Source organism: Notechis scutatus, chromosome 3 (genome assembly GCF_049901735.1).
Source record: "Notechis scutatus isolate UNSWTSFEM ecotype Mainland chromosome 3, rNotScu1.2, whole genome shotgun sequence".
NCBI lineage: Eukaryota > Metazoa > Chordata > Lepidosauria > Squamata > Elapidae > Notechis > Notechis scutatus.
Genome location: NC_142011.1, coordinates 14,549,421 through 14,573,863, shown reverse-complemented (window position 1 = coordinate 14,573,863; position 24,443 = coordinate 14,549,421). Strand labels below are relative to the sequence as shown.

The 24,443-nt window shown below is 40.4% G+C and overlaps 1 protein-coding gene across 4 annotated transcripts in view; it reads left to right on the top strand.

Annotated features, from left to right (window-relative positions):
* PHACTR3 (phosphatase and actin regulator 3) overlaps positions 1-24,443 on the top strand; it is a 281,729-nt gene that overhangs the window by 165,094 nt on the left and 92,192 nt on the right. For 3 of the 4 annotated variants that reach the window (XM_087959229.1, XM_087959228.1, XM_087959227.1), the window contains one exon: positions 1,306-1,459. In XM_087959229.1, coding sequence (XP_087815355.1) covers positions 1,306-1,459 — 154 coding nt within the window. Of the gene's footprint in view, positions 1-289; positions 892-1,305; positions 1,460-24,443 lie in introns of those variants that run through there. The other variant, XM_087959230.1, reaches the window with a different exon arrangement.

Genomic DNA, 24,443 nt, shown 5'->3' with positions numbered 1-24,443 from the left:
CAATCACACTTTCTATTCTATTTGTGACTTTCTCAGTTGGCTTCTGACAAATGGAATGGAATAGAATGGAATGGAATAATAACTTTATTCTCACTTTGAATGTACATTAATCAGCATACATTAAAATGAACTAATCAGCATACATTAAAATGTTTTTAATTGTTTTCTATTTTTTCTTTCTATTTTCTTCTCCCTTTTTTCTCTCTTTTTTGTGTGTATGTGTTGTCAGTTTGTTTTAATTGTAAAATCAATAAAATTTATTTATAAAATGAACTTTCATTGCCTACAGCTCTCAAAGGGTCATCATATCCAATACACAAAATAAATACAAAATTATGCATATACCCACATATATTATATGACACAGAGAAACGACACAGCATAGCAATAGCAACAGCACTTAGACTTATACACCGCTTCACAGTGCTTTACAACCCTCTCTAAGTGGTTTACAAAGTCAGCATAATTGCCCCCAACAATTTGGGTCCTTGTTTTACCCACTTCCGAAGGATGGAAGGGTGAGTCAAACTTGAGCCTGGTGAGATTTGAACTGCCAAATTGCAGGCAGCCGATAGTCAACAGAAGTAGCCTGCAGTACTGCACTCTAACCACTGCTCCACTATGGCTCAGTTTGGATGTATACATGTACATGGCAAGGAAAACAAATCTTGAGAGTTTATCAGACGAATGGCATAGGGAACAAAGCTGTTACAGAATCTGGTAGTCCTGCTAGAAATACTTCAAAATCTCTTCCCAGAGGGGAACAATCTAACAATCCCTTGAACTCTAAGCACATAGCACTTATAAGCAGTATCCTGAATAACAGGAAGCGAGCTTCCTATAATTTTCTCAGCTGTCCTCACCACTCTCTGTATGGACTTTCTATCTGAGGCACTGAAGCACCAAACAGTGATGCACTCTCAGTCGTGCCTCTGTTAAAATTGACCAGGACAGAAGGAGAAAGATGTGGACATGGACAGATGGAGGAAGCCAAATTTGCTTAATGACCAATGATTCACTTAACAACTGTAGTGATTCACTTAACAACCAGGGCAAAAAGGTTGTAAAATCAGATGTAACTGAACATCTGCCTTGCTTAACAATGGAACTTCTGGTCCTACTTGACATAAGTGAAGGACTAACTATATCTCCTTTGTGATTAACCCCCGTTCTTCCTACATAGACCCATTAGCAGAAGATATTTCTAGTAGCCGCACCTTATATATATTAATCACAAGATATACTTTGCTATTTTAGGGCTCATCTCCTTGACACATTCCCATTGTCTTTCATTGCACGCTCCAGGTACGTTGCCAAGAAAATGCAAGAAAGAGCTTCTGGCAGTGAAACTGCGGAACAGGCCAAGCAAACAGGAGTTGGAAGATAGGAACATTTTCCCAAGAAGGACTGACGAAGAGAGGCAGGAGATCCGGCAACAAATAGAAATGAAGTTATCCAAGTAAGTCAATAAGACAAGAGGTGGGAAGTGGGGCTGGTGAGAGAATAGATTTACTGCTTTTTTGTATGATAAACTTTCTCGGCAATTCAGATATTGGGGCTCCAAAAAGAGAGGGACAAAACAGATCATCATTTGATAGGACTCTTCAAACTTGGCAACTTTAAGACTTGTGGACTTCAACTCCCAGAATTCCCCAGCCAATACATCTAGCTGGGGAATTCACAAGTCCACAAGTCTTAAAGTTGCCAAGTTTGGAGATCTCTTTTTTAGAACAAAGGGGTGACTAATTTTTCCACAAATAAAACTGAACATCAATGGTTTTCTCCGTTTCAGTACCCTCAATTGTTATACTGTTGTGCAGTAGACTTGTGAAGGATGGACAGAATTGCACTGTGGCAAAAATAAAAACATCGTATTTTGAGGTTTCTGGAATTTAAATTTCTTACAGGAAATATGTAAAAGTGTTGACCATGTGAACTGGAAAATGTGGTTCCCAGCTGTTGTAGACATAACTCGCCTATCCTTGGGGTTGATCAGTATCTATTGGAAAGTTGTGACTGGGTGGTGTGAGGGGGGATGGAAGGATAGATTCTGACTGTTGAGACTGGATGTTAAACCATGTTTGAGACAACAACCTGGATGACTGAGAATCTCCATCGAGAAAGTGCAAGGCATCTGCCTCTGGTATAAATGTTCATCCAACTGTGTTTTAAAGAAATCATTTTCAGATATATTTCAGTGTGAAATATATCTGTACAATAGTCCCAAAGTGAAATTACCATGTGCAATAGTCCCAAAGGTGCTTTTTCAAGAGGCAACTGGACTTGAAGATGTTTCGCGTCTCATCCAAGAAGCTTCTTCAGCTCTGTCTGAAGAAACCTCCAAATGGCCTCAATGACTCTAAAAAAAATGCAAATGACCAGCGGTCTGCAAGGAGTATAAATCCTTCCATTCCCCACCATCCAGTCAGAACTGAAGAAGTTTCCTGGATGAGAAGCGAAGCATCTTCAAATAAAAACAAAGAAAGTCCAGTTGCCTTTTGAAAAAGCACTTTTGGGGCAACCATGAATCTCCATAGACATATGCAATAGCATTTAATGCCGCTGCACTGAAAATTATCTTAAAATGTAGCATGTAATTTTAAAGAGAATTAATTATTGTACATTTCAAATTATAAACAATATAAATTCCAAATCCAGCAAAAATTACAACCCCAAACCTTTTTTTTTTTTACCCTTTAACTGTTCACTCCTTTTTTATATGACACTTTCTTTAATGTTTCCATATACATAAATGAATTCAATCATGGGGATGTTGTATGGCATGGAGTGAGTCCAGTTTTGTAATGGAAATTTTCTTTCTAGATTTTATGACCCTCATTTTGGCTTGAAATCTTAAAATGCAGTAGTGAAGGCTACTTCTGCTGACTATTGGCTGCCTGCAATTTGGCAGTTCGAATCACACCAGGCTGAAGGTTGACTCAGTCTTCCATTCTTCCGAGGTTGTGAAATGAGGACCCAGATTGTTGGGAGCAATAGGCTGACTCTGTAAACCGCTTAGAGAGGGCTGTAAAAGCACTGTGAAGTGGTATATAAGTCTAAGTGCTATTGCTACAATTCCCCCATTAGGATTTTTGGACTAACGTCTAAGACATGCTAAATGTGGATACTTTTCTATTGATATAAGTTTAGCATTTATTAATATATATTTTTAATCCACGCAGAGCACACTTTCAGCAAATCAGATGCTGCAGTGTGTTTTGTAGGACAATTGTTCTTAATCCTCAATTTCAGTTCATAGAGCAGGATCTCGTCTGCTCTAGCAATCGTCTTTCGCCATCTGCTTGGCCTCATTCAGGTTCTAGGCTGTGGGCTATGTCATTTAGAAAGAAAGCGCAGCTGAAAATATTACAATATTTTGCTTGTTTAGACTTGGAAAATCTTTGGAGGTAATGCAGCTGTATTTAGTGCTATTGGTAGGAAGCAAAGATTTTATCAAAATGAGAAAACATGTACCAATAAAGGTCAATATTTGTAGCTCAAGGTTGAAATGAGATTATCTGAGCTTGCGTGTTTTTTTGCAGACATTTCATTGCCCTAACTACAGAGGTGGTGTTCAGCAGGTTCTGACCAGTTCTGGAGAACCGGCAGCGGAAATTTTGAGTGGTTTGGAGAACCGGCAATACCACCTCTGACTGGCCCCACCCCCATCTATTCTCTGCCTCCCAAGTCCCAGCTGATTGGCTGGGTCTCCTTTGGTTGCCCTGCACAGGAGAATGGAACTGGAAAGTAGGTTAGTGGGGTGGGGAGGGAATGGGATTTTGCAGTAATCTTCCCCCTGGAATGGGGTGGGAATGGAGATTTTATAGTATCCTTCCCCTGACACACCCACCAAGCCATGCCCACAGAACTGGTAGTAATTTTTTTTTTGAATTCCCACCACTGCCTAACTACATAACTTCATCAATGGTAGTAAAGAGTGCAGTTTGCTGTCAGTTTATATTCTGGTGACTTGCCTGTCGTGTGTGTGTGGGGGGGACAGTCTTAAATGATTCTTTGCTTGGGCTTTTACTGATAGCTCTTTGGCAGTTCCTTGATTGGGGTATTGTTTACTTGATTGTTGGTCTAAAGTTAACCTTGGAGTTAATCTATGCTGATCTGGTTGCTGATTACTGGTGGAGAAGTGCTAGAGTCTTTTTGTTCTCTTTTGGTCTTGGTTGATTGTCTCTTTTGCGTAGTCTATAGATGTTGCTGCTCCTTCATGAAGTACTGCCTTGTCCCGGTGAAGGGGCTTGCATAGCTCAATGAAGCTATGAGCTATGCCGTGCAGGGCCACCTAAGACGGACAGGTCATAGCAGAGAGCTATGCTATTAAAGTCTATGTGTCTATTGATGGCTGATTTGTCAGAGTGCCAGGTTTCTAGAACAAAAGGACTTCAGCACTTCACCACCAGTAACCAGCAACCAGATCCAGATAGATTAACTCCAAGGTTAACTTCAGACCAACAATCAAATAAGCAATACTCCAATCAAGAAACTGGCAAAGAGCCATCAGTAAACAGCCCAACCAGATCACTTCCTGCCCACACAGACAGGCAAGACACCAGATATAAATGGACAGCAAACAGCACTCCTTACTAGCACTGAGGATATTACCTAGTTTGGTGAATGAAGCGTCTACAAGAAAACGAGCAAGCTCAGAGAGCACTAAGAAAATATGTGTTGTGAACTTATGCAAGCCCACCTTTGAAATACTTGAGCATGGTGCAAGGGTGGAACGTATGTCATAATCATAGGTAATCCTCCACTTATGACCATTTGTTTAGTGACTGTTCAAAATTATGACATTGCTGAAAACAGTGACTTACAACTGATCCTAAGAAGCATCGTGGTATCCCTTCAGTCACATGGCCGTGATCTAGGTGCTTGGCAACCAACTTGTATTTCTGATGGTTGCAACATCCTGGATCATGTGATCATTACAGGTGAACTTCCCAGCCAGCTTCCAACAAGCAAAATCAATGAGGAAGTCAGCAGGAAAGATCACAAAATCATGATAACATGATATCTCGGTTAACAATTGTAGCAAAAGTCATAAAATCAGGTGTAGTTAGGCAATGCTTCACACATCACAATGCTTGATGATGAATCTGGTCCCAATTATGGTCATAAGTTGAGGACTACTTGTATATGTTTTGTGAGTCGAACCCCACCACCACCACAAAAGAAACCCGTGGCTATATTTAAAATGGGGGTGGCATGGTTGCAAATGGGATAATGGTGCAAAGCATGGAGTCTATCCCGTAGACGTGGGTTGCAGGAACTTTACTTTTTCCTGGGGTTAACAGTTAATTGGTAAGGAATGAATTCCTTTCTTCATTCTCATGATTCCTTTAACTATCAGTTGGCCAGATTCTTGTAGAGAACTTAAACTTGCAATAAATCTTTTATTATATTCATTTGAACTACCTGAATCTCTTGATTTCCCCTGGTGCTTGACATTACTCTGACCAAGTAACCATTAAGGGAAATGTGTGGAAGTTAAGAAATGAATTCAAGATGGGCTGTACTTAGAGATCTTGCGGGCATGCAGGGACTCATGATTTATGACTTATTATCCAGTGTGTTTAATTTTTTGGCATTAATACAATGCACCGTTGCTTATTTAGTAAACCAGAGTTCAACAATCCATAGTTTAACATGATATGTAAGTCCCACCAAAGAAGTGTGCTATTGAGTCCCAGTCTATTAAATTTGGCCCCTCAAGGTTTAAGAGACTTTGAGGATATGATGATCTTTTGTAATCTGATTCCTTTCCAGGAATCCATGTAATCTGATTCCTTTTGCAATCTGAACCCGTTCCTCAGCAAGCATGATCATTGCCAAGGCTCACACGTTATGGAAGCTATACACAACACAGGTGTGTGAGATCTAAATAGGAAAGTTAAGTTTAAAATGATAATTGCATTCATCTTTAGCAATGACTTGATTCAAGTTGTTCAGCTGGTAGAAACTTGGTGTATCATTATGAATAGTTTAACCAGCTTTAATGAACTGTAATTTTTCCATTAATGATTTGGATAACCCTGGACCCAAGGAAGTAACTCGTGGCTTCTAAACTTGTCTTCTAGCCGTCTGCAATGCCATCTGTGGTGCTGATTTAATTTTAACATGCTTCAATTTCTTCAATGCGCTCATATTTATTTTAGAATCCATGAATGGAAGCTTTTCCTAACATGGACTAGGATGGAATTATGACTGATAAGCTTTCCCAAACCGAGTAGCCTTCCCAGACAGTGTTTGGTCAGCTCTTTGGCCTCAAAATGAACAGTTCCTCAATTCATGTGCCAACACAGTTCTAGGCTGCATAAACAGACGGATAAAAGGAACATCACGTGAAGTGTTAATACCACTTTATAATGCCACACTTGGAATACTGCATCTAATTTTAGTCTCCATGATGGAAAAAAAAAGATATTGAGACTCAAGAAAGAGTGCAGAGAAGAGCAACAAAGATGATTAGGGGACTGGAACTGGGTATGTCTAGTTTGATGAAAAGAAGGACTAGAGGAGACAAGATAACAGTATTCCAATGTCTCAGGGGCTGCCACAAAGAAGAGGGAGTCTATTGTGCAAAGCACCAGAAGGCAGAACAAGAAACAATGGGTGGAAACTGATCAAGGAGAGAAACAACCTAGAACTAAGGAGAAATTTCCTGACAGTTAGAACAATTAACCAGTGGAACAGCTTGCCTCCAGAAGTTGTGAATGCTCCAACACGGGAAGTTTTTAAGAAGAGATTAGATAACCATCTGAAGTGGTGTAGAGTTTCCTGCCTAAGCAGGGGGTTGGACTAGAAGACTTCCAAGGTCCCTTCCAACTCTGTTATTCTATTCTATTCTGTTCTGTTCTGTTCTGTTCTACTGTATTCTATTCTATTCTGTTCTGTTCTATTCTTATGAGAATGCTATGTTCAAACAACACAGCACTCTTAATCCTACTTTACTCAATTAACTCAGTCTTCTGCTACTTGGGGTGCCTTTTCACAACCCACCAAGCTAGAATGTTGTGAGCTTGTTTGCTCTTCAGTGTCTTTTATGAACACAAACAATAAATGGGAAGCACAGATACAAGGGGAACATAGATATAAGATCGATATAGCATATCTTATAAGAAGGTTGCAAAAGGTGAACACATGACGCTGGGACACTGCAACCATCATAAATATGAACCAGTTGTCAAGAGGCTGAATTTTGATCACATGACCATGGGGATGCTGCAAAACAGTCATAAATCACATTTTTCAGTGTCATTGTAACTTTGAACAGTCACTAAATGAACTGTTGTAAGTTGAGGACTACCTGTATTCACTTCTCCTTGTGAAATCTTGAATAGCAAAAGAAACATTAAACATTAAACTTTTGTTTCATGGACTGTATAATATGCCTTCAGAACAATGAAGTATTTGCCTTTGGTTCCCCTTGTTGGCTTCGCTTTGCTTTGTGTATATTTACACACATACACACATGCTCTACAAGTCTCTAAATCATATTACATAAAGGATGCCAACAGCAGCAAAGAATAAGCTAAATAAATTAAAAGGCATTCCTTACATCCCTTCATGCCTATCTATTCTTGTAAGCCATCCTTGCTTCCACCCCACCCATTCACAAATTCATCCACTGCCTTTTGTTTTTAAACTTCTAACCTCACTTCCGAGATCTCGATGCTATCCAATTGTGACTCTCTCAATCTTCCCCTTCCTCTTGACCTATGTAACTCGTCCTTCCTTTATTTATTCTGCAATCCAATCCTTTCTATTTGAGAAAACAATCTTGACATATTTATTTTGTACTGGCATTCACAGTCAACAGCCATTCATCACCCATTCATTCTTGTTGCTATCTCTTCTGGATGTCTGGATTTACTGCATTTAAAAAAAATATCTCATTCCCACCAAATTTCATGTGTGTGTGTGTGTGTGTGTGTGCATGTGTGTATAGATGTGAGATCTTGTGAGATCATATATATGACAATTTTTCAAATTTATGACAGTTATAGCATCCCCATGGTCACCAGAGTTGGTATTCAGCAGGTTCTGACCAGTTCTGGAGAACTGGTAGCGGAAACTTTGAGTAGTTTGGAGAACCGGCAAATACTACCTCTGGCTGGAGATTTTACAATATCCTTCCCCTGCCACGCCCACCAAGCCACGCCCACAGAACTGGTAGTAAAAAAAATTTGAATCCCACCACTGGTTCTAAACAGTTCTGGAGAACCGGTAGCGGAAGTTTTGAGTAGTTCGGAGAACCGGCAAATGCCACCTCTGACTGGCTCCGCCCCCATCTATTCTCTGCCTCCTGAGTCCCAGATGATTCGTTGACCTGCATAGGAGAACGGAGCTGGAAAGCAGGTTAGTGGGGTGGGGAGGAAATGGGGATTTTGCAGTAACCTTCTCCTGCCACGCCCACCAAGCCATTCCCACCAACCCATGCCACTCCCACCAAGCCACACCCACAGAACCGGTAGTAAAAAATTTCGAATCCCACCACCACTGATGGTCACAGGATCAAAATTTGGACTCTTGGCAACTGGTTCATATTTATGACCGTTGCATTGTCCCAGGGTCATGTGATCACCTTTTGTGACCTTCTGACAAGCAGTGTCAATAGGGAAGTCAGATTCACTTAAGAACCATGTGATTAACTTCACATCTGCAGTTATTCACTTAACGACTGTGGCAAGAAAGGTCATAAATGGGGCAAAGCTCACTTAACAGCTGCCTCATTTAGCAAACAGAAATTTTATGCTCAGTTGTGGTTGTAAGTCAAGGCTATTACTACTTGTAATAGGCCCATTTTTTATTGAAATTGATTGTTGTTATGAGTTTATTCTATGGTTGTTACTATATGAATGCCACTGTAAAACTACCTTTAATGTTGTAATGACTTCTGTGATGTGAATGTTTTATTGTATTGTGGTACACCACTTTTAAATTAGATTCCTTAAATAACAGTGGAATCAAAATCTGGCTAACTAAGAAAGAAATATAATAGAAGCAGAGATATTCAGAAAGCTGTACAACACTGTTCTAGTCGCAATAATACGCATGCAAACAACAGATTTAAACTCAATGTAAATCGTTCTAAACTTGACGATAAAAAAAATACGATTTTTGTAAGAGAGTTGTCAACATCCGGAATGCTCTACCTGATTCAGTTGTCTCAGCTACAAATTTTCACAGTTTTAGCCACAAATTGACTTGTGTGGACCTCACTTCATACTTAAGAGGTCCGTAAAGGAGGGGGGGGCGTACGTAAGTATACTAACGTGCCTATCGTCCCTGTCATTTTATTTTTATATTATTTGTGTTTTCATTTTTGTTTGACAAATTATAAATGAATGAATGAATGAATGAATGAATGAATAAATAAATAAATAAATAAATAAATAAATAAATAAATAAATAAATAAATAAATAAATAAATAAATAAATAAATAAATAAATAAATAAATAAATAAATAATACATACATACATACATACATACATACATACATACATACATACATACATACATACATACCACTCCCTTCCTCTCTTTCTGGCTATTGCTCAAGCAAATCCTAAACTCTTGAGCTGCAAAGCAAATAGCCAGCTCTAGAATCCAGGTGGGACCCCATTGGCTAAGCTCATTCATTTGCCATCTTTAACCTTTGCCAGTAGTAACTTCAAAAAGGGCGTGTTTCTCAGGAATGCCAGAAAGATAAATCCTTTCTTGATTAAACGAGCTTCAAATTAGCCTTTCCAAAGTAGGCTCTGGAGAGAAAAAGAAAAACGTATTAAAGCACAAATAAAACTATTGATTTCAGTTGTCTGGATCATGAGATAAGATTTTGGGGCAGAATCATTTTTTTTAAAAAAAACGTGGTACTTCAAGACATTTGTGGTCAGTCTCAGGTAGGTTACTTCCTAAGTTGCAGGCACCAGACCTATAACACTTGGTGCCAAAGAGTTACAGTGAATGGTTTATGCTAGTCAGCTTCATAAATATATACAGCGGATTGACCATTGTGTTATAAGACGCTGGACTAAAGGAAACATTGACCTGATCTAACAGGCCTTTCCTTCTATCCCTACAAAGTCATCCAGTTTCTTTGCAGAAGATCACTACGCAAAGGTACACTTTACTCATGACTATAGGGCAACCGGTTTGGTGACTACATTTTGCTGCGCGCACATGGAAAAAAAAACCATCAGCTATGCCGCCTGGACAGCTGAAAAACGCTGTGTGCAAGTGCACAGCATTTGAAAAGCCTCTTTTTTTCCTGCTTTTTCAACCTCAGCTGTGCTGTGCAAAGCACCTGAGGTTGAAAAAACAGGAAATAAAGTACAGGTAAGAGCCCGGGCGGGTCGGTGGGCCAAACAGCAGCAAACACAGAACCGGTTCTGTGTCTGCTGCTCTTCAGAGCTACCAGTTCTTTAGAACCGGGCAGAATCGGTAGCATCCCACCCCCTGGGCCTATGGGGTGTTTAGATCTGGCCCATGGGCCCACCCTGGAAACAGCAAAGGACTGGCCCACAGTGCCTCTGCCAGAAAAAACGGAGCTCGGGAATGCCGTGTGTGCCCCCTTCCACAAGCTCCGTTTTCTCTGGAAGAGGGCCAGTGATGGGATTCAATTTTTTTTTACTACCGGTTCTATGGGTGTGGCTTGGTGACCGTGGCAGGGGAAGGATACTGCAAAATCCCCATTCCCTCCCCACCCCACTAACTTCAAGGATGAAATTAATTTAAATGAAATTCCATGAAATTAATTACTACAAGTTGGAAAGCATCTGAAGAATGTCTGTATGTTTCATTGAAGGGATAGAAATAGTAGTAAATGTAAGATAGGATGATGGGGAACGGTGGAATCCTTGTTTGAAGCCTTCTTAGAACAGACGGAAAAGCTAAATGTTGAATATGAACTACTGCATTTTGTATAAGTGTTGTCTTCCATAAAGTCAGTCAAAAGTTAGTGTGTTGTAATGCAGTGGCTGGCCTGCACCTTTTGGGGTACCAGAGGCCAGTGGTGGGATTCAAATGTTTTTACTACCGGTTATGTGTCCAACCCTTGGTGGGCGTGGTGTGGCTTGGTGGGCATGGCAGGGGAAGGATACTGCAAAATCTCCATTCCCTCCCCACCCCACTAACCTGCTTTCCAGCTCCATTCTCCTGTGCAGGGCAACAAAAGGAGACCCAGCCAATCAGCTGGGACTCGGGAGGCAGAGAATAGATGGGGGCAGGGCCAACCAGAGGTGGTATTTGTTGGTTCTCCGAACTACTCAAAATTTCCGCTACCGGTTCTCCAGAACTGGTCAGAACCTGCTGAATGCCACCTCTGCAGAGGGCTAGCAAAACAAACTAAAAGCAAAACAAAAGGTGAAATGTCTCCCCTTTTGAATTTCAGCATGCAAGAAGGGACAGGAAAGGAAAAAGGGAAAGAGGAAAGAAAAAGAAGGAAAGATGGGAAGAGAGCAAGGAAGGGAAAAAAAGGAAAGAGGGGAAGGAAGAAGAAAGGAGATTGAAGAGGGAAGGAAGGGAGGGAGGGAGGGAGGGAGGGAGGGGAGGGAGGGAGGGAGGAAGGAAGGAAGGAAGGGAGGGAGGGAGGGAGGGAGGAAGGAAGGAAGGAGATTATGAGAGTGAGGGAGGGTCTGAGGGAAGTACTGCATTAGCAGTTGGCCACCACAGGTGCCCCTGCCATGAATGACATCGAGCTGGCCATGCCCACCCTGGCCACACCTACGCCAGCCACGTCCACCCCAGCCCACAACCCTAATGCGTCCCTCAATGAAGTCGAGTTTGAGCACCCCTGCCATAGGGCGTCCTTAATGTACGACCACAATGGAGCCCCAAATTCCTGTTGTTAAATGAGGTTTGCCCCATTTTGCGACCTTTAAAGCAAAGACCATGGGGAAGCCAGATTCTTAACAACCAGGTCACTAACTTATCAACTGCAGTGATTCACTTAACAACCACGGCAAGAAAGGTTGTAAAACTCACTTAACAAATGTCTCACTTGACAACAGAAGGTTTGGACTCAATTGTGGGGGTACATTGAGGACTTCCTGCACAGGTGCATATATTCTCTGTTATGCTTAGTATACTGTTTACTTGTAAACGTCCATCTGCTCCAAAAAACAAACAAACCCCCACATCAAAGTCACCTGCCACTAGCAGGAAAAAAGAAATTAAAATGCAATCCTACTCCCCTTGCCTCTGATTTACACCCTAGAGCAAGTGTTTTACATGGATTATCTCTGTCTGCTCGAAGGAGGGGAGGAAAACAAATCACACTTCCCAGACGTAACATTTTCTCAGCGACCTCCATCATGTAGCTCTGTCCTTATGCTGCAAATTTTGGGTGAGTGAAAGGAAGCCGCCTGCACAGCTCATCTGTAATGGGCAAAGGACAAAGCCATGGGGGGTGGGGAATGATCTTTTAACCTGAGCACCAAGCTACATTTGAGCACCAAGCTAAATTTGGCTACATTTGCAAATATGAATATTGCAGCGGTGTTTCACAGAGGGGAGAAGACATCAATGTTGGGGCCTCCCACGCCTGGCTTACTCGCTTGAAGTGTTGGAGACTAATTGAAAAAGCATTGCAGAGATGCTCCCTGCAGCTTATTAAATATTTAAAACGCGCACTTGTATCTCCAAAGAATACTTATGTTTTAAAACGCCCAGCATTCATCTTCCCTTATTCTGAAGAATTCGAAAGAGCCATTGCAGGCAATACCAAACATCTTAAATCCTTAAGATTTTTTTTTGTTGTTCTTGCCTTGGCTTGCATCCATAGGTAAGTTCCCTATATTACTGGCACAATGTTAAAACAGAATAACAGAGTTGGAAGGGACCTTGCAGGTCATCTAGTCCAACCCCTTGCCCAAGCAGGAGACCCTACACCATTTCTGACAAATGGCAGTCCAATCTCTTCTTGAAAGCTTCCAGGGATGAAGCTCCCTCAACTTCCAAAGGCAAGCTGTTACATTGGTTGATTGTTCTCACTGTCACAAAATATCTCATTTCTAGGTTGAATCTCTCCTTGATCAGCTTCCATCCAGTATTTCTTGTCTGGCCTTCGGGTGCTTTAGAAAATAGCTTGATCCCTTCTTCTCTGTGGCAGCCCCTCAAATATTGAAAGACTGCTATCATGTCTCCCCTGGTCCTTCTCTTCACTAGACTAGCCATGCCCAGTTCCTGCAACCGTTCATCATATGTTTTAGCCTCCAGTCCCCTAATCATCTTGGTTGCTCTTGTCTGTACTTTTTCTAGAGTCTTTTTATAGTGTGGTGATCAAAACTGGATGCAGTATTCTAGGTGTGGTCTTTCTAAGGTTTTATAGAGTGGTACCTCACATAATCTTGATTGAATTCCTGTGTTAAACAAAAGGAAAGGAAGCTACATTCTTTCCTGATTGTAGCTTGAAGCTTTGCTTCCTTCTATATGCAAGGAACATCAACATCACATTCTTGTGTTGTGACAGTGACAAGAGGCTGTTATGGAGGTTGATTAGCAATCAATCCATTTCCCTCAAGAAACCACCCCCTCCTTGCAAAGGCAGTTTGGGATTGTAGGACAGGTATTTTCCTACAGTTGTGGAACTCAAAAGTGACGTGCAAATGCAATGAGACAAGAAAGCGGGTTGAAGACCTAGAAGCAATCAGCATCTGCTTTTCATGACACTCAATTGGGCATCTGGGAGGGAGAGGTGGCCGGCTTAGTTGGTAGAAGGAACACACAGCAGTGTAGACACGTGCACGGTGGCATGAAGCTAGTCCAAAGGTCTGGAAGCCAGGGGGAGTGGCCATATTAACTACCATATTTATGTATTGCAAAATTCTAATTGCAATTTCATGGCTGTTATTCACTCTCTAGTATTAAGTCAGGTTCAAGCAATCTGCTACAGTACTTTAAAGATGAAGCCAAGAGCTACATCTTTCTTTAAACAAAATCTTTAAGAATCCAAGCTACAACCTAAATCTGAAACATCTGTCTGTCTGTCTTTCATCCATCTATCTATCTATCTATCTATCTATCTATCTATCTATCTATCTATCTATCTATCTATCTATCTATCTATCTATCTATCTATCTATCATTTTCTTCCAACACAATGCTGAATTGAAAGTAATTAAAAATGAGAGAAGAATCCTGTTGATTTTACTATTTCACTGATATTTTACACCAGAGTGTGTCTCTCTCTCTCTCTCTCCCTCCCGCCCTCTCTCCCTCTCTCTCTCTCGCTTCCCCTCCCTCCTCCCTCCAATATTTATAAGCTGCCACAATCAGCTAAGACAATGAAATGAAGAATGCAATCAGTAAACAATTAAAACCATAATATATACGCAGAACAAATAAACATTAAATATACAAGGGGCCCTAGGATAAATTGAATACCCACTGGAATAACATGGTTTAAATTTAAGGAAAAGGGGAACTGATCTCATTCCTGGGAATGAAGTCTTCCAAAGGGAATGAGCCACCACCAAGAAGGCCTGTCACCTGGCCCATGCCACACACACAAAGTGGCGGTGGGGAACCTGAATAAGCTCTGTCTAGGTGTTTCTTCTAGCTGGGCAAATTCTTTCTTGACAAGGTGTTGCCTGGTGCAATGCCATGAAGGGCTTTCAAAGGGAAGCCTCATATTTTAAACTGGGCCCAGTACTTTCAGTTCCAAGCTTCTACTCTGTTATGGTTGTTCTACCAAGACCCTTTTATGATGTGTTTCGAACCAGCTGTAGCTTTTGAGTAATCTCTAAAGGCAGCCTCACACAGAGCAGTATGAGTGTTTGGTGATCGGTACATGAATCACCATTGCCAGGACATCTTGATCGAGATAGGAGTGAAGGCAACGCTGAACAAAGTTCCCCTTGGTGAAGTCTTCCATTTGCTGTTTCAACAGGAACTTTGAAACCAGAAAGCCCTTCAGATCACACCCTGAAAGAGTTGGCATACTACCCCTCCCCGTGACTACCAGGATCACTGCTAAGGGAATGCTCTGAGGTTTACTGACCGCAGCAGTTCAATGTTGCCAAAGTTTAAATTAGTTATTTAGTTTATTATTGGGTTTCGTTCACTGAGGGAAATAGGGGGTTTTATTGCAATCCTTTGACCTTCTCTCTAAACATCTCACCTTTGGTTGGAGATCTGGAGTTTTTTTGGAGAGATTTTTGGCGAATTCATCCCTCTCTAATAGTAAGACTCTTTCTAATTGCAGCTCAGACTCAAAAGATTAAAAACATTTCACACCTTTTAACGAAGTTGGAAGTTCCTTAGATATCACACTGTTTCTGAAGGAAGACAAAGCCACATGCAGTGGGCTTTTTGTTCCTCCAGCTCATCTGAAATAGATCTTCTTTCCTTCTTTTCTTGAAGATGCCAACTAATCACATACTGAGAAGTTCTGCAGTTCCCAGTATGAAGCAATATCAATATTCTATTTAAAAAGAGATGAATGTACAGAAACATAAGAATTGCCAGAGTCTTCTCATGCTGTACACATCATCACTACCCCCAGGGCCCAAGTTATTCATAAGCCAGATTGTTGGGCAAAAATTACAGGTGCAGATGGCTGAGGAGAGCAAGGACTCAGATGAGGTGCCAGGACCATTAGGGAGTGGATTGCTGCCTTCAGAGATTGTGGGGGCTGGCAGCAGGGATAAGGAGGTTCCCGAGGAGCCTGTGCCAAGTGTGCATGCGCGCAGGGCTGCTCGCAGGAAAGAGCAGCTGTAGCAGCACGTGCAACTCAGGAGTAAGGCTGCAAGGTAATGGCACCTCCTTCAAGAAGATAAAAGCCAGCTGTGAATCAGACATTCTTTGCAGGAAGCAAAGGCATTTTGAAACTCGAGCCTCGTGGACATTGCAGTATCTTAGTTGGTATTTGAAGACTCTTGTGTTGTAAAATATTTCTAGGTAACCTTATCTGTTATTCTTGGCAGCCTCACACAGTTTTAGCGAGGCTCATGCTTATCAAAGTTAATTAGTTTGTAGCAGCCTTTTAACCGGAGATTTGTAAGAATCATTAAAAGGTTTCTGTTCCCTTTGGTTCATGTTTGTTTTATTGGAAAAGGGTTTGGGTCAGAACACAGTGTTACTTTTTGGTTCCAAATTTTTTTATTCTTGAATTATGGAATATCATATACATGTAGTCCTCAATTTACAACCATTCCTTTAGTGAATGTCCAAAGTTACGACAACATTGAAAAAAGTGACTTAGGACTGTTTTTTCACACTTATACAACCCTTGCAGCATCCCCACGGTCACGTGATCAAAATTCATATGCTTCACAACTGTCTCACATTTATGACACTTGCAGTGTCCCATGCGATCACCTTTTGTGATTTTCTGACAAGCAAAGACAGTGGGGAAGCCAGATTTACTTAACAACCATGTTACAATTGCAGCTATTCACTTAACAACTGTATTACAACTGCAGCTATTCACTTAACAACCGTGGTCAGAAATGGGGCAAAATTAACAATTATTTCAGCAACAAAAGTTTTGTGCTCCATTTGTGCTCCCCCTAGGAGCCAAAAAGACAAGTACTAGACAGACAATCAAGGAGAAAACAGTACTATAATCAAAAAACTACCCTAGAGAAAACTGCTATAAGGTAAACTGTCATGTATAAACAAGCAGCAAAGCTCACACTTACTTGGAACAAAAAGATGGAATGTTTTTCCACATGTGGTGGCAATGCCCAAAAGCTAGAAAATATTGGATGAAGATACAAAGATGGTTACAAGAGATTACAGAACACCAAATAGAATTTAAACCTGAAATATTCTTATTGGGAATAATTAAAGGGAAATTTAGCAAACAAATAGAATAGAATAGAATAGAATAGAATAGAATAGAATAGAATAGAATAGAATAGAATAGAATAGAATAGAACAGAACAGAACAGAACCTCTGAGAAGCACAGAGCTGAAGACACAAGCCTGAAGATGATGAATGAGACTTCATCGAAACGTTGCCTAGATACTTCCAATCTTACGCGGGAGAAAACCCGAATAACCAAAGATCCATATATATATATATATATATATGATGACACAATAGTGTTAACAATGTAAATAGAGATGTGTAATTTTTTTTTAAAAAAGTAATATATATTAGTGCAGCACACACACACACACACACACATATATGAGAAAACAGTACTGTAATCAAGAGACCACCCTATAGGAAACTGCTGTAAGGTAAACTGTCATATATATAAACAAGCAGCAAAGCTCACAGCTATTTGGATTGATACTGTTACGTAGTTGGGTAATGAAACATCTGTAAGCAAACAACTAAGGTCAGGGGGCACACCGAGAGCTTCACAAATTCTAGGTGAACTTTTAAAAGACTAAGCAAGATTGAACCTGATTAATGTTTTAATTATTTTATTATACATAGATTGGAAGCTGTTTCGAAAATTGAGATTGTAGGCTAGCCTGAATTTTTTTAAAAAAATTAGTCTAATGGAAAAAAAAACATTGGACAATATGTTTGTGCATTACTGCCAAAGCTCAACATAATCACCGGGAATCAGATTTGTCAAGCTGAAAATAACTAGTTTATTTTGAGTAGATTCTAATAGTGAATTCATATGCACAGATAAATTGTTGCAGAGGATAAATTTGTGGGTTTGCATGTTAGAGTGTTTGATTTCTTGGAGCAAGTAGGGCAAAACAATACTTCCCCTGCAGAAAGCCAGCTTGCCAGGAAGGGCAGAGAGATTTTGATGTAGAGCAGTATTTCTAGCCTTGTCCATTTGAAAACATGTGGACCTTCAACTCCCAGAATTCTCTAGCCAGCATGCTGACTGAAGAATTCTGGGAATTAGAATAGAATAGAATGAGCTGGAAGAGATCTTGGAGGACGGTCACTTTTGTTGTATGTACATTGAAAGCTTATGCACCGGAAACAAATTCCTTGTGTGTCTAAAGACACTGGGCCAATAAAGAATTCTATTCTATTCTATTCTATTCTATTCTATTCTATTCTATTCTATTCTATTCTATTCTATTCTATTCTATTCTATTCTACGCTACGCTACGCTACTCTATCTACTCTACTCTGCTCTGCTCTGCTCTACTCTACTCTACTCTACTCTACTCTACTCTACTCTACTCTACTCTACTCTACTCTATCCAGTCCCATTCCATCCCATCCCCATGCTCAAGCAGGAGAACCTATACCATTTCAGATAGGTGACTGTCTAAACTCTTCATAAAAACATCCAGTGATGGAGCACCCACAACTTCTGTCGGCAAGCTGTTCCACTGGTTAATTGTCCTCACTGTTAGGATGTTTCTCCCTAATTCCAGGTTGTTTCTCTGCTTGATTAGTTTCTAACCATTGTTTCTTGTCCTGCCTTCTGGTGCTTTGGAGAATAATTTGACCCCCTCTTCTTTGTGGCAGCCCCTCAAATACTGGAATACTGCTATCGTGTCACCCCTAATTCTTTTTTCTTCTTCTCTAGACTATCCAAACCCAAATCCCACAGCCATTCTTCATAAGTTTTAGTCTCCAGGCTTTTGATCATCTCAGTTGCTCTTCTCTGAACCTTTTCCAAAGTCTCAACATCTTTTTTGTAAGATGGTGACCAAAATTGGTTGCAGTATTCCAGGTGTGGTCTTTTACTAGGGTTTTATAAACCCTCATATAAAGACGGATTCATAGGAAAGTTATTCAGATAACAGATAATCGGAGTTGGAAGGGACCTTGTAGGTCATCTAGTCCAACCCCCTGCCCAAGCGGGACCTTGTAGGTCATCTAGTCCACACCCTCCCGCCCAAGCAGGAGACCTTACACCATTTCTGATAAATGGCAGTCCAATCTGCATACCACATATATGCTAAAATGCTTCAGTTTCTGGAAGGCTTTGCCATGCCATATGCTTTAATAGCAGGGCAGTCAGCTCCAAGAGAGAATTTGCTGTCGCTTCAGAATTTCCCAGAAACTCAAATGACAGCAGCAAGTTTTAAATGTAAGCAACAACCAGTTAGAGTTAAGTGTAGGTCATCCAGTCATAAGAACTGGCCTAAATCCAGTAATTGCTGATTACAACAGAGAAGGACTTACTCTTTCATCATCTGCACCAAATACATGCTGTCTTCCATTGATTTTTTTTCCTTTTCAGTAGGACACAGCAGGCTCTGGTCATTCCGTGAAACAGCAACAACAGCTGAGATGACCTCACATGCGATTGTCAAGCACATGTTCATATTGAAAAAGCTGCAGTCTTTGTGTATTCAAAAGCTACCTTGAGTCACTAACATGCCCATTGCAAAGGATCCAAATGTTTCCACAAAGAGAGACCAATATTGTTCAGATACTCATGGTTTTTTTCCTCCGTCTTCCAAAATTTTAAATGTTTTACCGGTAGTCCTCAACTTACAACCTTTCATTGATTGACTTTTCAAAATTACAACGGCACTGAAAAAAGTGACTTTGACCATTTTTCACACTTATGACCCATGCACTGTCCCCAGGCTCATGTGGTCAAAATTCGGGCGCTTGGCAACTGGTTCATATTTATGATGGTTGCAATGTCTCGGGGTCCTGTGATCTCTTTTGGGGGCCTTCTGACAAGCAATGTCCATGGGGAAGCCAGATTCAGTCTATAATTGTGTTACTCACTTAACAACTGCAGTGATTCACTTAACTGTGGCGAGAAAGGTCGTAAAATGGAGCAAAGCTTACTTAACAGTTGTCTCGCTTGGCAACAGAAATGTTGGGCTCAATTGTGGTCATACATAGAGGACACCTATATTTATTTGTTTGTTTCTTTTGTATGTATGTATGTATGTATGTATCTCCCACCTTTATTATTTATACAAATAACTCAAGGTGGCAAACAGATTCAAAACACTTTTCTCTCCCTATTTTCCCCACAGCAACAACCCTGTGTGGTGTGGGAGAGAGAGAGAGAGAGAGAGAGAGAGAGAGAGAGAGAGAGAGAATGAATAACCCAATGTCCGCAGCTGGCTTTCATGGCTGAGGCAGGACTTGAACTCACAACCTCCCACTTTCTAGTCTGGTTCCTTAACCACCAGACCAAACGGGACCAAATATAGTCAGGCATTGTATTTGAGGCAAACTTCTCATACAGCAAACGAATCTCACTCTCCCCCACCCCACAAAAAAAAAAAAAAAAGGGAATTGGATAGCGTGTACCAAAGCAATTTCTCTGCTGGACAGTTTGATGTGGAGGCATTTGTCAGTTTTAAATTTCATGGATTAGTTATGGGAAACGTTATGATGTACTTCCCACCCTTATAATGTCATACTGTGTTGTTGTTTTTTCAGGGAAATGTGCCACCAAACAACTTTTTTATGTTTCCACACGTGGCACAGACCAAATGCTATGTCCCCTGCCATCCAGTCTCTTTCAGGAGACTAAAAATTATGCCTGTGAGTGCACCGATGCAAAAAAATGGGATATTCATCTGAGTTACCACTGGATTCTTTAACGCACTAAGCTTTTGGCTTTGTTCTGTGAAGTATTTCATACAGTTGGGTTCTGGATCTGAATTCTCAACATAGTTGAATTCTGAAGTTGATCAGGCTGAAGTTCTCATGCTGAAAAAAAAAGTGTTTTTTCTGTATTTATCCTGTTGCCTTAAGTACTATACTAAACTGGATCTCACATGCAATTTATATGGTGATTTTTCAACTGATTGTAGCACATCATAGTAAGTTTTATTTTAATTGTAGATAGATTAGATTGGAATAGAATAGAATAGAATAAACAGAGTTGGAAGGGACCTTGGAGGTCTTTTAGTCCAACCCCCTGCTTAGGCAGGAAACCGTAAACTCTTTCAGACAAATGGTTGTCCAATCTCTTCTTTAAAATTTCCAGTATTGGAGAATTCACAACTTCTGGAGGTAAGTTGTTCCACTTTTTAATTGTCCTAACTTTCAGGAAATTTATCCTTAGTGCTAAATTGCTTCTCTCCTTTCCACCCATTTCTTCTTGTCCTGCCTTCAGGTGCTTTGGAGAATAGCTTGACTCCCTCTTCTTTGTGGCAGCCCTTGAGATCTTGGAAGACTGCTATCATGTCACCCCTAGTCCTTCTTTTAATTAAACTAGACATATCCAGTTTCAACAACCATTCTTCATATGTTTTAGCCTGCAGTCCCCTAACCACCTTTGTTGCTCTCCTCTGCAATATATAATAATGTATATAATTATTCTTAGTTGGATGGTATTCGGCTGTGTTCGGGTATTTTCCCACCTCATTATAATTGTGCTTTTAAAGTTGTAGCAACGTTTCGGCAGAATCTCATCTGCCATCATCAGGCTTCTGTATTGTGTTCGTCTGTGAGTCAGACTTTTACAGTTGTTATTTTTCTTAGTTGTAGATATAGAGTATAATAAAATTAATTTGATTATTGTTATACCTGAAGGCTAGAATTTTGGGGCCCTACATCTAACACATTTAAATTATGATGACCCAAAGTGTCACCTAGGTAGTTTGATCTCATTCCAGAAAACATTTGTTAGATTTTTTTTTTTTTCCAGCTCCACCCAGGGATAAGATGTTGGCTCTTGATAGTAAGCTTGCAAGCCTGCTCCAGCCAATCCAAGCTTGGTGTCCTTCTACTTAATGCAAGAAGAGGTCTCTTCACACTGGGATGCCAACACACTATATACCTTGGAGTAATTGTACATTTATTTGATGGCATAAAAGTTTTCAGTTCCCTTATAGTTATCTCTGTGGGGAAAGATTAAACACTGTGGTTGGGAAGAAAGAGGATAAGAGCAAACTGAACAACACTCTCTGAACAGCACTCTCTGTTGCCCAATTTAGAGAGCGTCCCTGGTGTTGAATTGGTTAAGGTTTTTTAATTCTCAGAGTCACATTCCAACACATTCATATGGTGTCTGACTGAACAAGGCTCATTTTTGATGACAGATCTGGCTAGCTACAAAAATAGGGACAGGAACTTCCTAAAGAAATAAACCAAGGAATTCTTCATCCTTTCTGGCACTCCTTTGCAGGATACGCCTTGTATCTTCCAGTATGGTACCATCTATGTTTCCTTAGAAAAAGAATCCAGAAAGCTGTTGCCATAGCAATGTTTTTCTCTCTCCTCCTTTGTTCTCTTCCAGCTATCTTGCGATGGGGGTTTCTCTCTTTCAACCATTTTTCTTGTCTCCTCTTAAATTAATTCATCCATGCCTGATGCCTGAGGCCCTCACACTTTTTTGGGGTAGTAATCTGTTGTCTGTGAGATGAGTGTTGCTCTCCTTCTAAAGGATCCTGGTGTTCTGTGTAAGCCCTTCATTATACTTTCCTGAGTGCAGATAATGAACCCTCTGTGGCATTAAATAGCATTAAATGAATTGAGGCTTTTGTGACAAGAAAAACCAAGGAGTTAGTAATTACTATTATTTACTATAAGTGCTGCTTGGCATTCTGAGCTTGTGCTATACTACTGTGATACCATCTTTATGCCTCCACGTACAACACTAAACCCCTTGGGGAGTTAAAAGAAGAGAGATGATGAGGGTGAAGGGAGGGAGGAAGAAACAAGAGCATTTGGTTAGATTTGGAGAATATCTAATAATAGAAGTATCAAAGAATTGCTTCCGCAGGACAGCCTGTCCACCTTGCAAGCCAACATCTTCCATCCATTGTCATTTAAGATTGAAAGGAAATATCTGATTCCCACAGAACAGTTATAGTTGCTTCTTCCACTTCGTGTTCATTTGTTCAAGGATTTGCATAAAGAGACACGATGCATTGAGTGTATATCAGCCCCAATGTCTAGACATTCACTTATACCTGTTTATATCTCTTAGAAAATTATGCCCTCTCCCCAAATCTTTCTGAAGAACAATTTGTCATTCCCTAACCATGGATTTTTCTGACTGGGGCTAAAGAAAGTTGGAAGCTAACAACACCATTTTCTTCCCCTATCTGACTATAGAAGGATGTATTGTTATAGTTGAAGAATAAAAGTTATTTTCAAGGTTCCAAATAATATATCCCATTCAATAAGAATTCAGTGGCAGGCATATTCCTCAAAGAACATTTTATTGGGACATATCAAATTGACATATACTTGGTGGAAAACCGGCTCTAGGTTCCCGCCAGTTTTACACCCACTTCCCCCCAGAGTCACCAATCACATGGTCCAATTAGCATGTAGCCCAGTTGCTAGGTGACCTCAGTCTCCACCTTTCGAACACCTGCACCAACGTCCTTGATTCCCAGGGGAAATAATTTTGTTTTGGCTACAACACCACTATCTCTACACTTCCATCCCTGGCCCCTTCGCTCCAGGCTGTGTCAGCCCTGAAGCAATGGGAAGAAAATGGCCACAGTTTGGCCAACTTCAGGGTTGGTACAGTTATAGCTGTAGAGGGGTAACTATTTAATATTTCATGTTTCCCATTGTAAGTTTTCATTTAGCCAGTGAGTTAATTACAAGCTGGTTGTGATTGGAAAGCAGAGAATTTTCTCTCTTTTACTTCTTGTCTGAAGTTGTGCTTCCCAAACTTTTTTCTTCATTATCCAAAACTGCTTATGAAAAAGAACTTTGAGGACTGAGAGTAAATCTGTTCCTTCAACAATGCTGTAACTTCGCAGAATGAAAGGTTGTTATCTTGAGAATTACCTCTTTTATAAAAATGATACCGTAGAATGAACTTGAATTATCATTGGTAATTTCATCAATTCTCATCTTATTTTTGGAAATTTTCAAATATATCTTAGTACATTTGGCAATCTTTATGTTGATTTAAATGGCCCTGTTATGATAGGCAATAGGTTTATGTGTCTTTTCTCAAAAAAATAAATAAATAACACTCTTGCTTTTATCCAATTTTAGGAAGCACTGGCCTAAAGAAACATAGAGAGGAAATATTTCCTAACACTGCACACTAAATGTTATGTGATTATTCTTTTAAGTTTTTATTTGGCTTTGATAGGAAATTGTTTATGTTAAGTTTGGAGAATAATGGAGACCAGACATCTGACCAGTGACTTCAACTCTTTAATAACAGTAATAGAATAGAACAGAGCAAGCCTATGGGTAGCAGTAGCCCCTTTTATAGGGTTGGCTGCTACCCTATTAACCAATAACATATGCAACAAGTTCAAACTAATAACCAATAAGAAGTGTCCTAAGCTTGGCCAATCAGAGGCTTGTTATGAACCAATCCTTGTTCATTGTTTAAGGACCAATCAAATGTGCAGGCTTCCAAAACCTGCTTTGCATTTAGGTTTAGTAATTTTTATTCATTCACAACACCCCTCCCCCTTGGGTTCCGTTTGAGGGGAGCTGTAACAAAATCTTCAAGGTAGACAGGCCGTTTGGTCTGTCTGGATGATTTCCGTGGCTCCACCGGGTTTGTTCTCAAGTCCGGTTCGGTGGAGCGTTTGGATGATCTTTATTAAGTTCCTTTCGCTGCACGGTGATTCCGTGCTGCTTCCGTT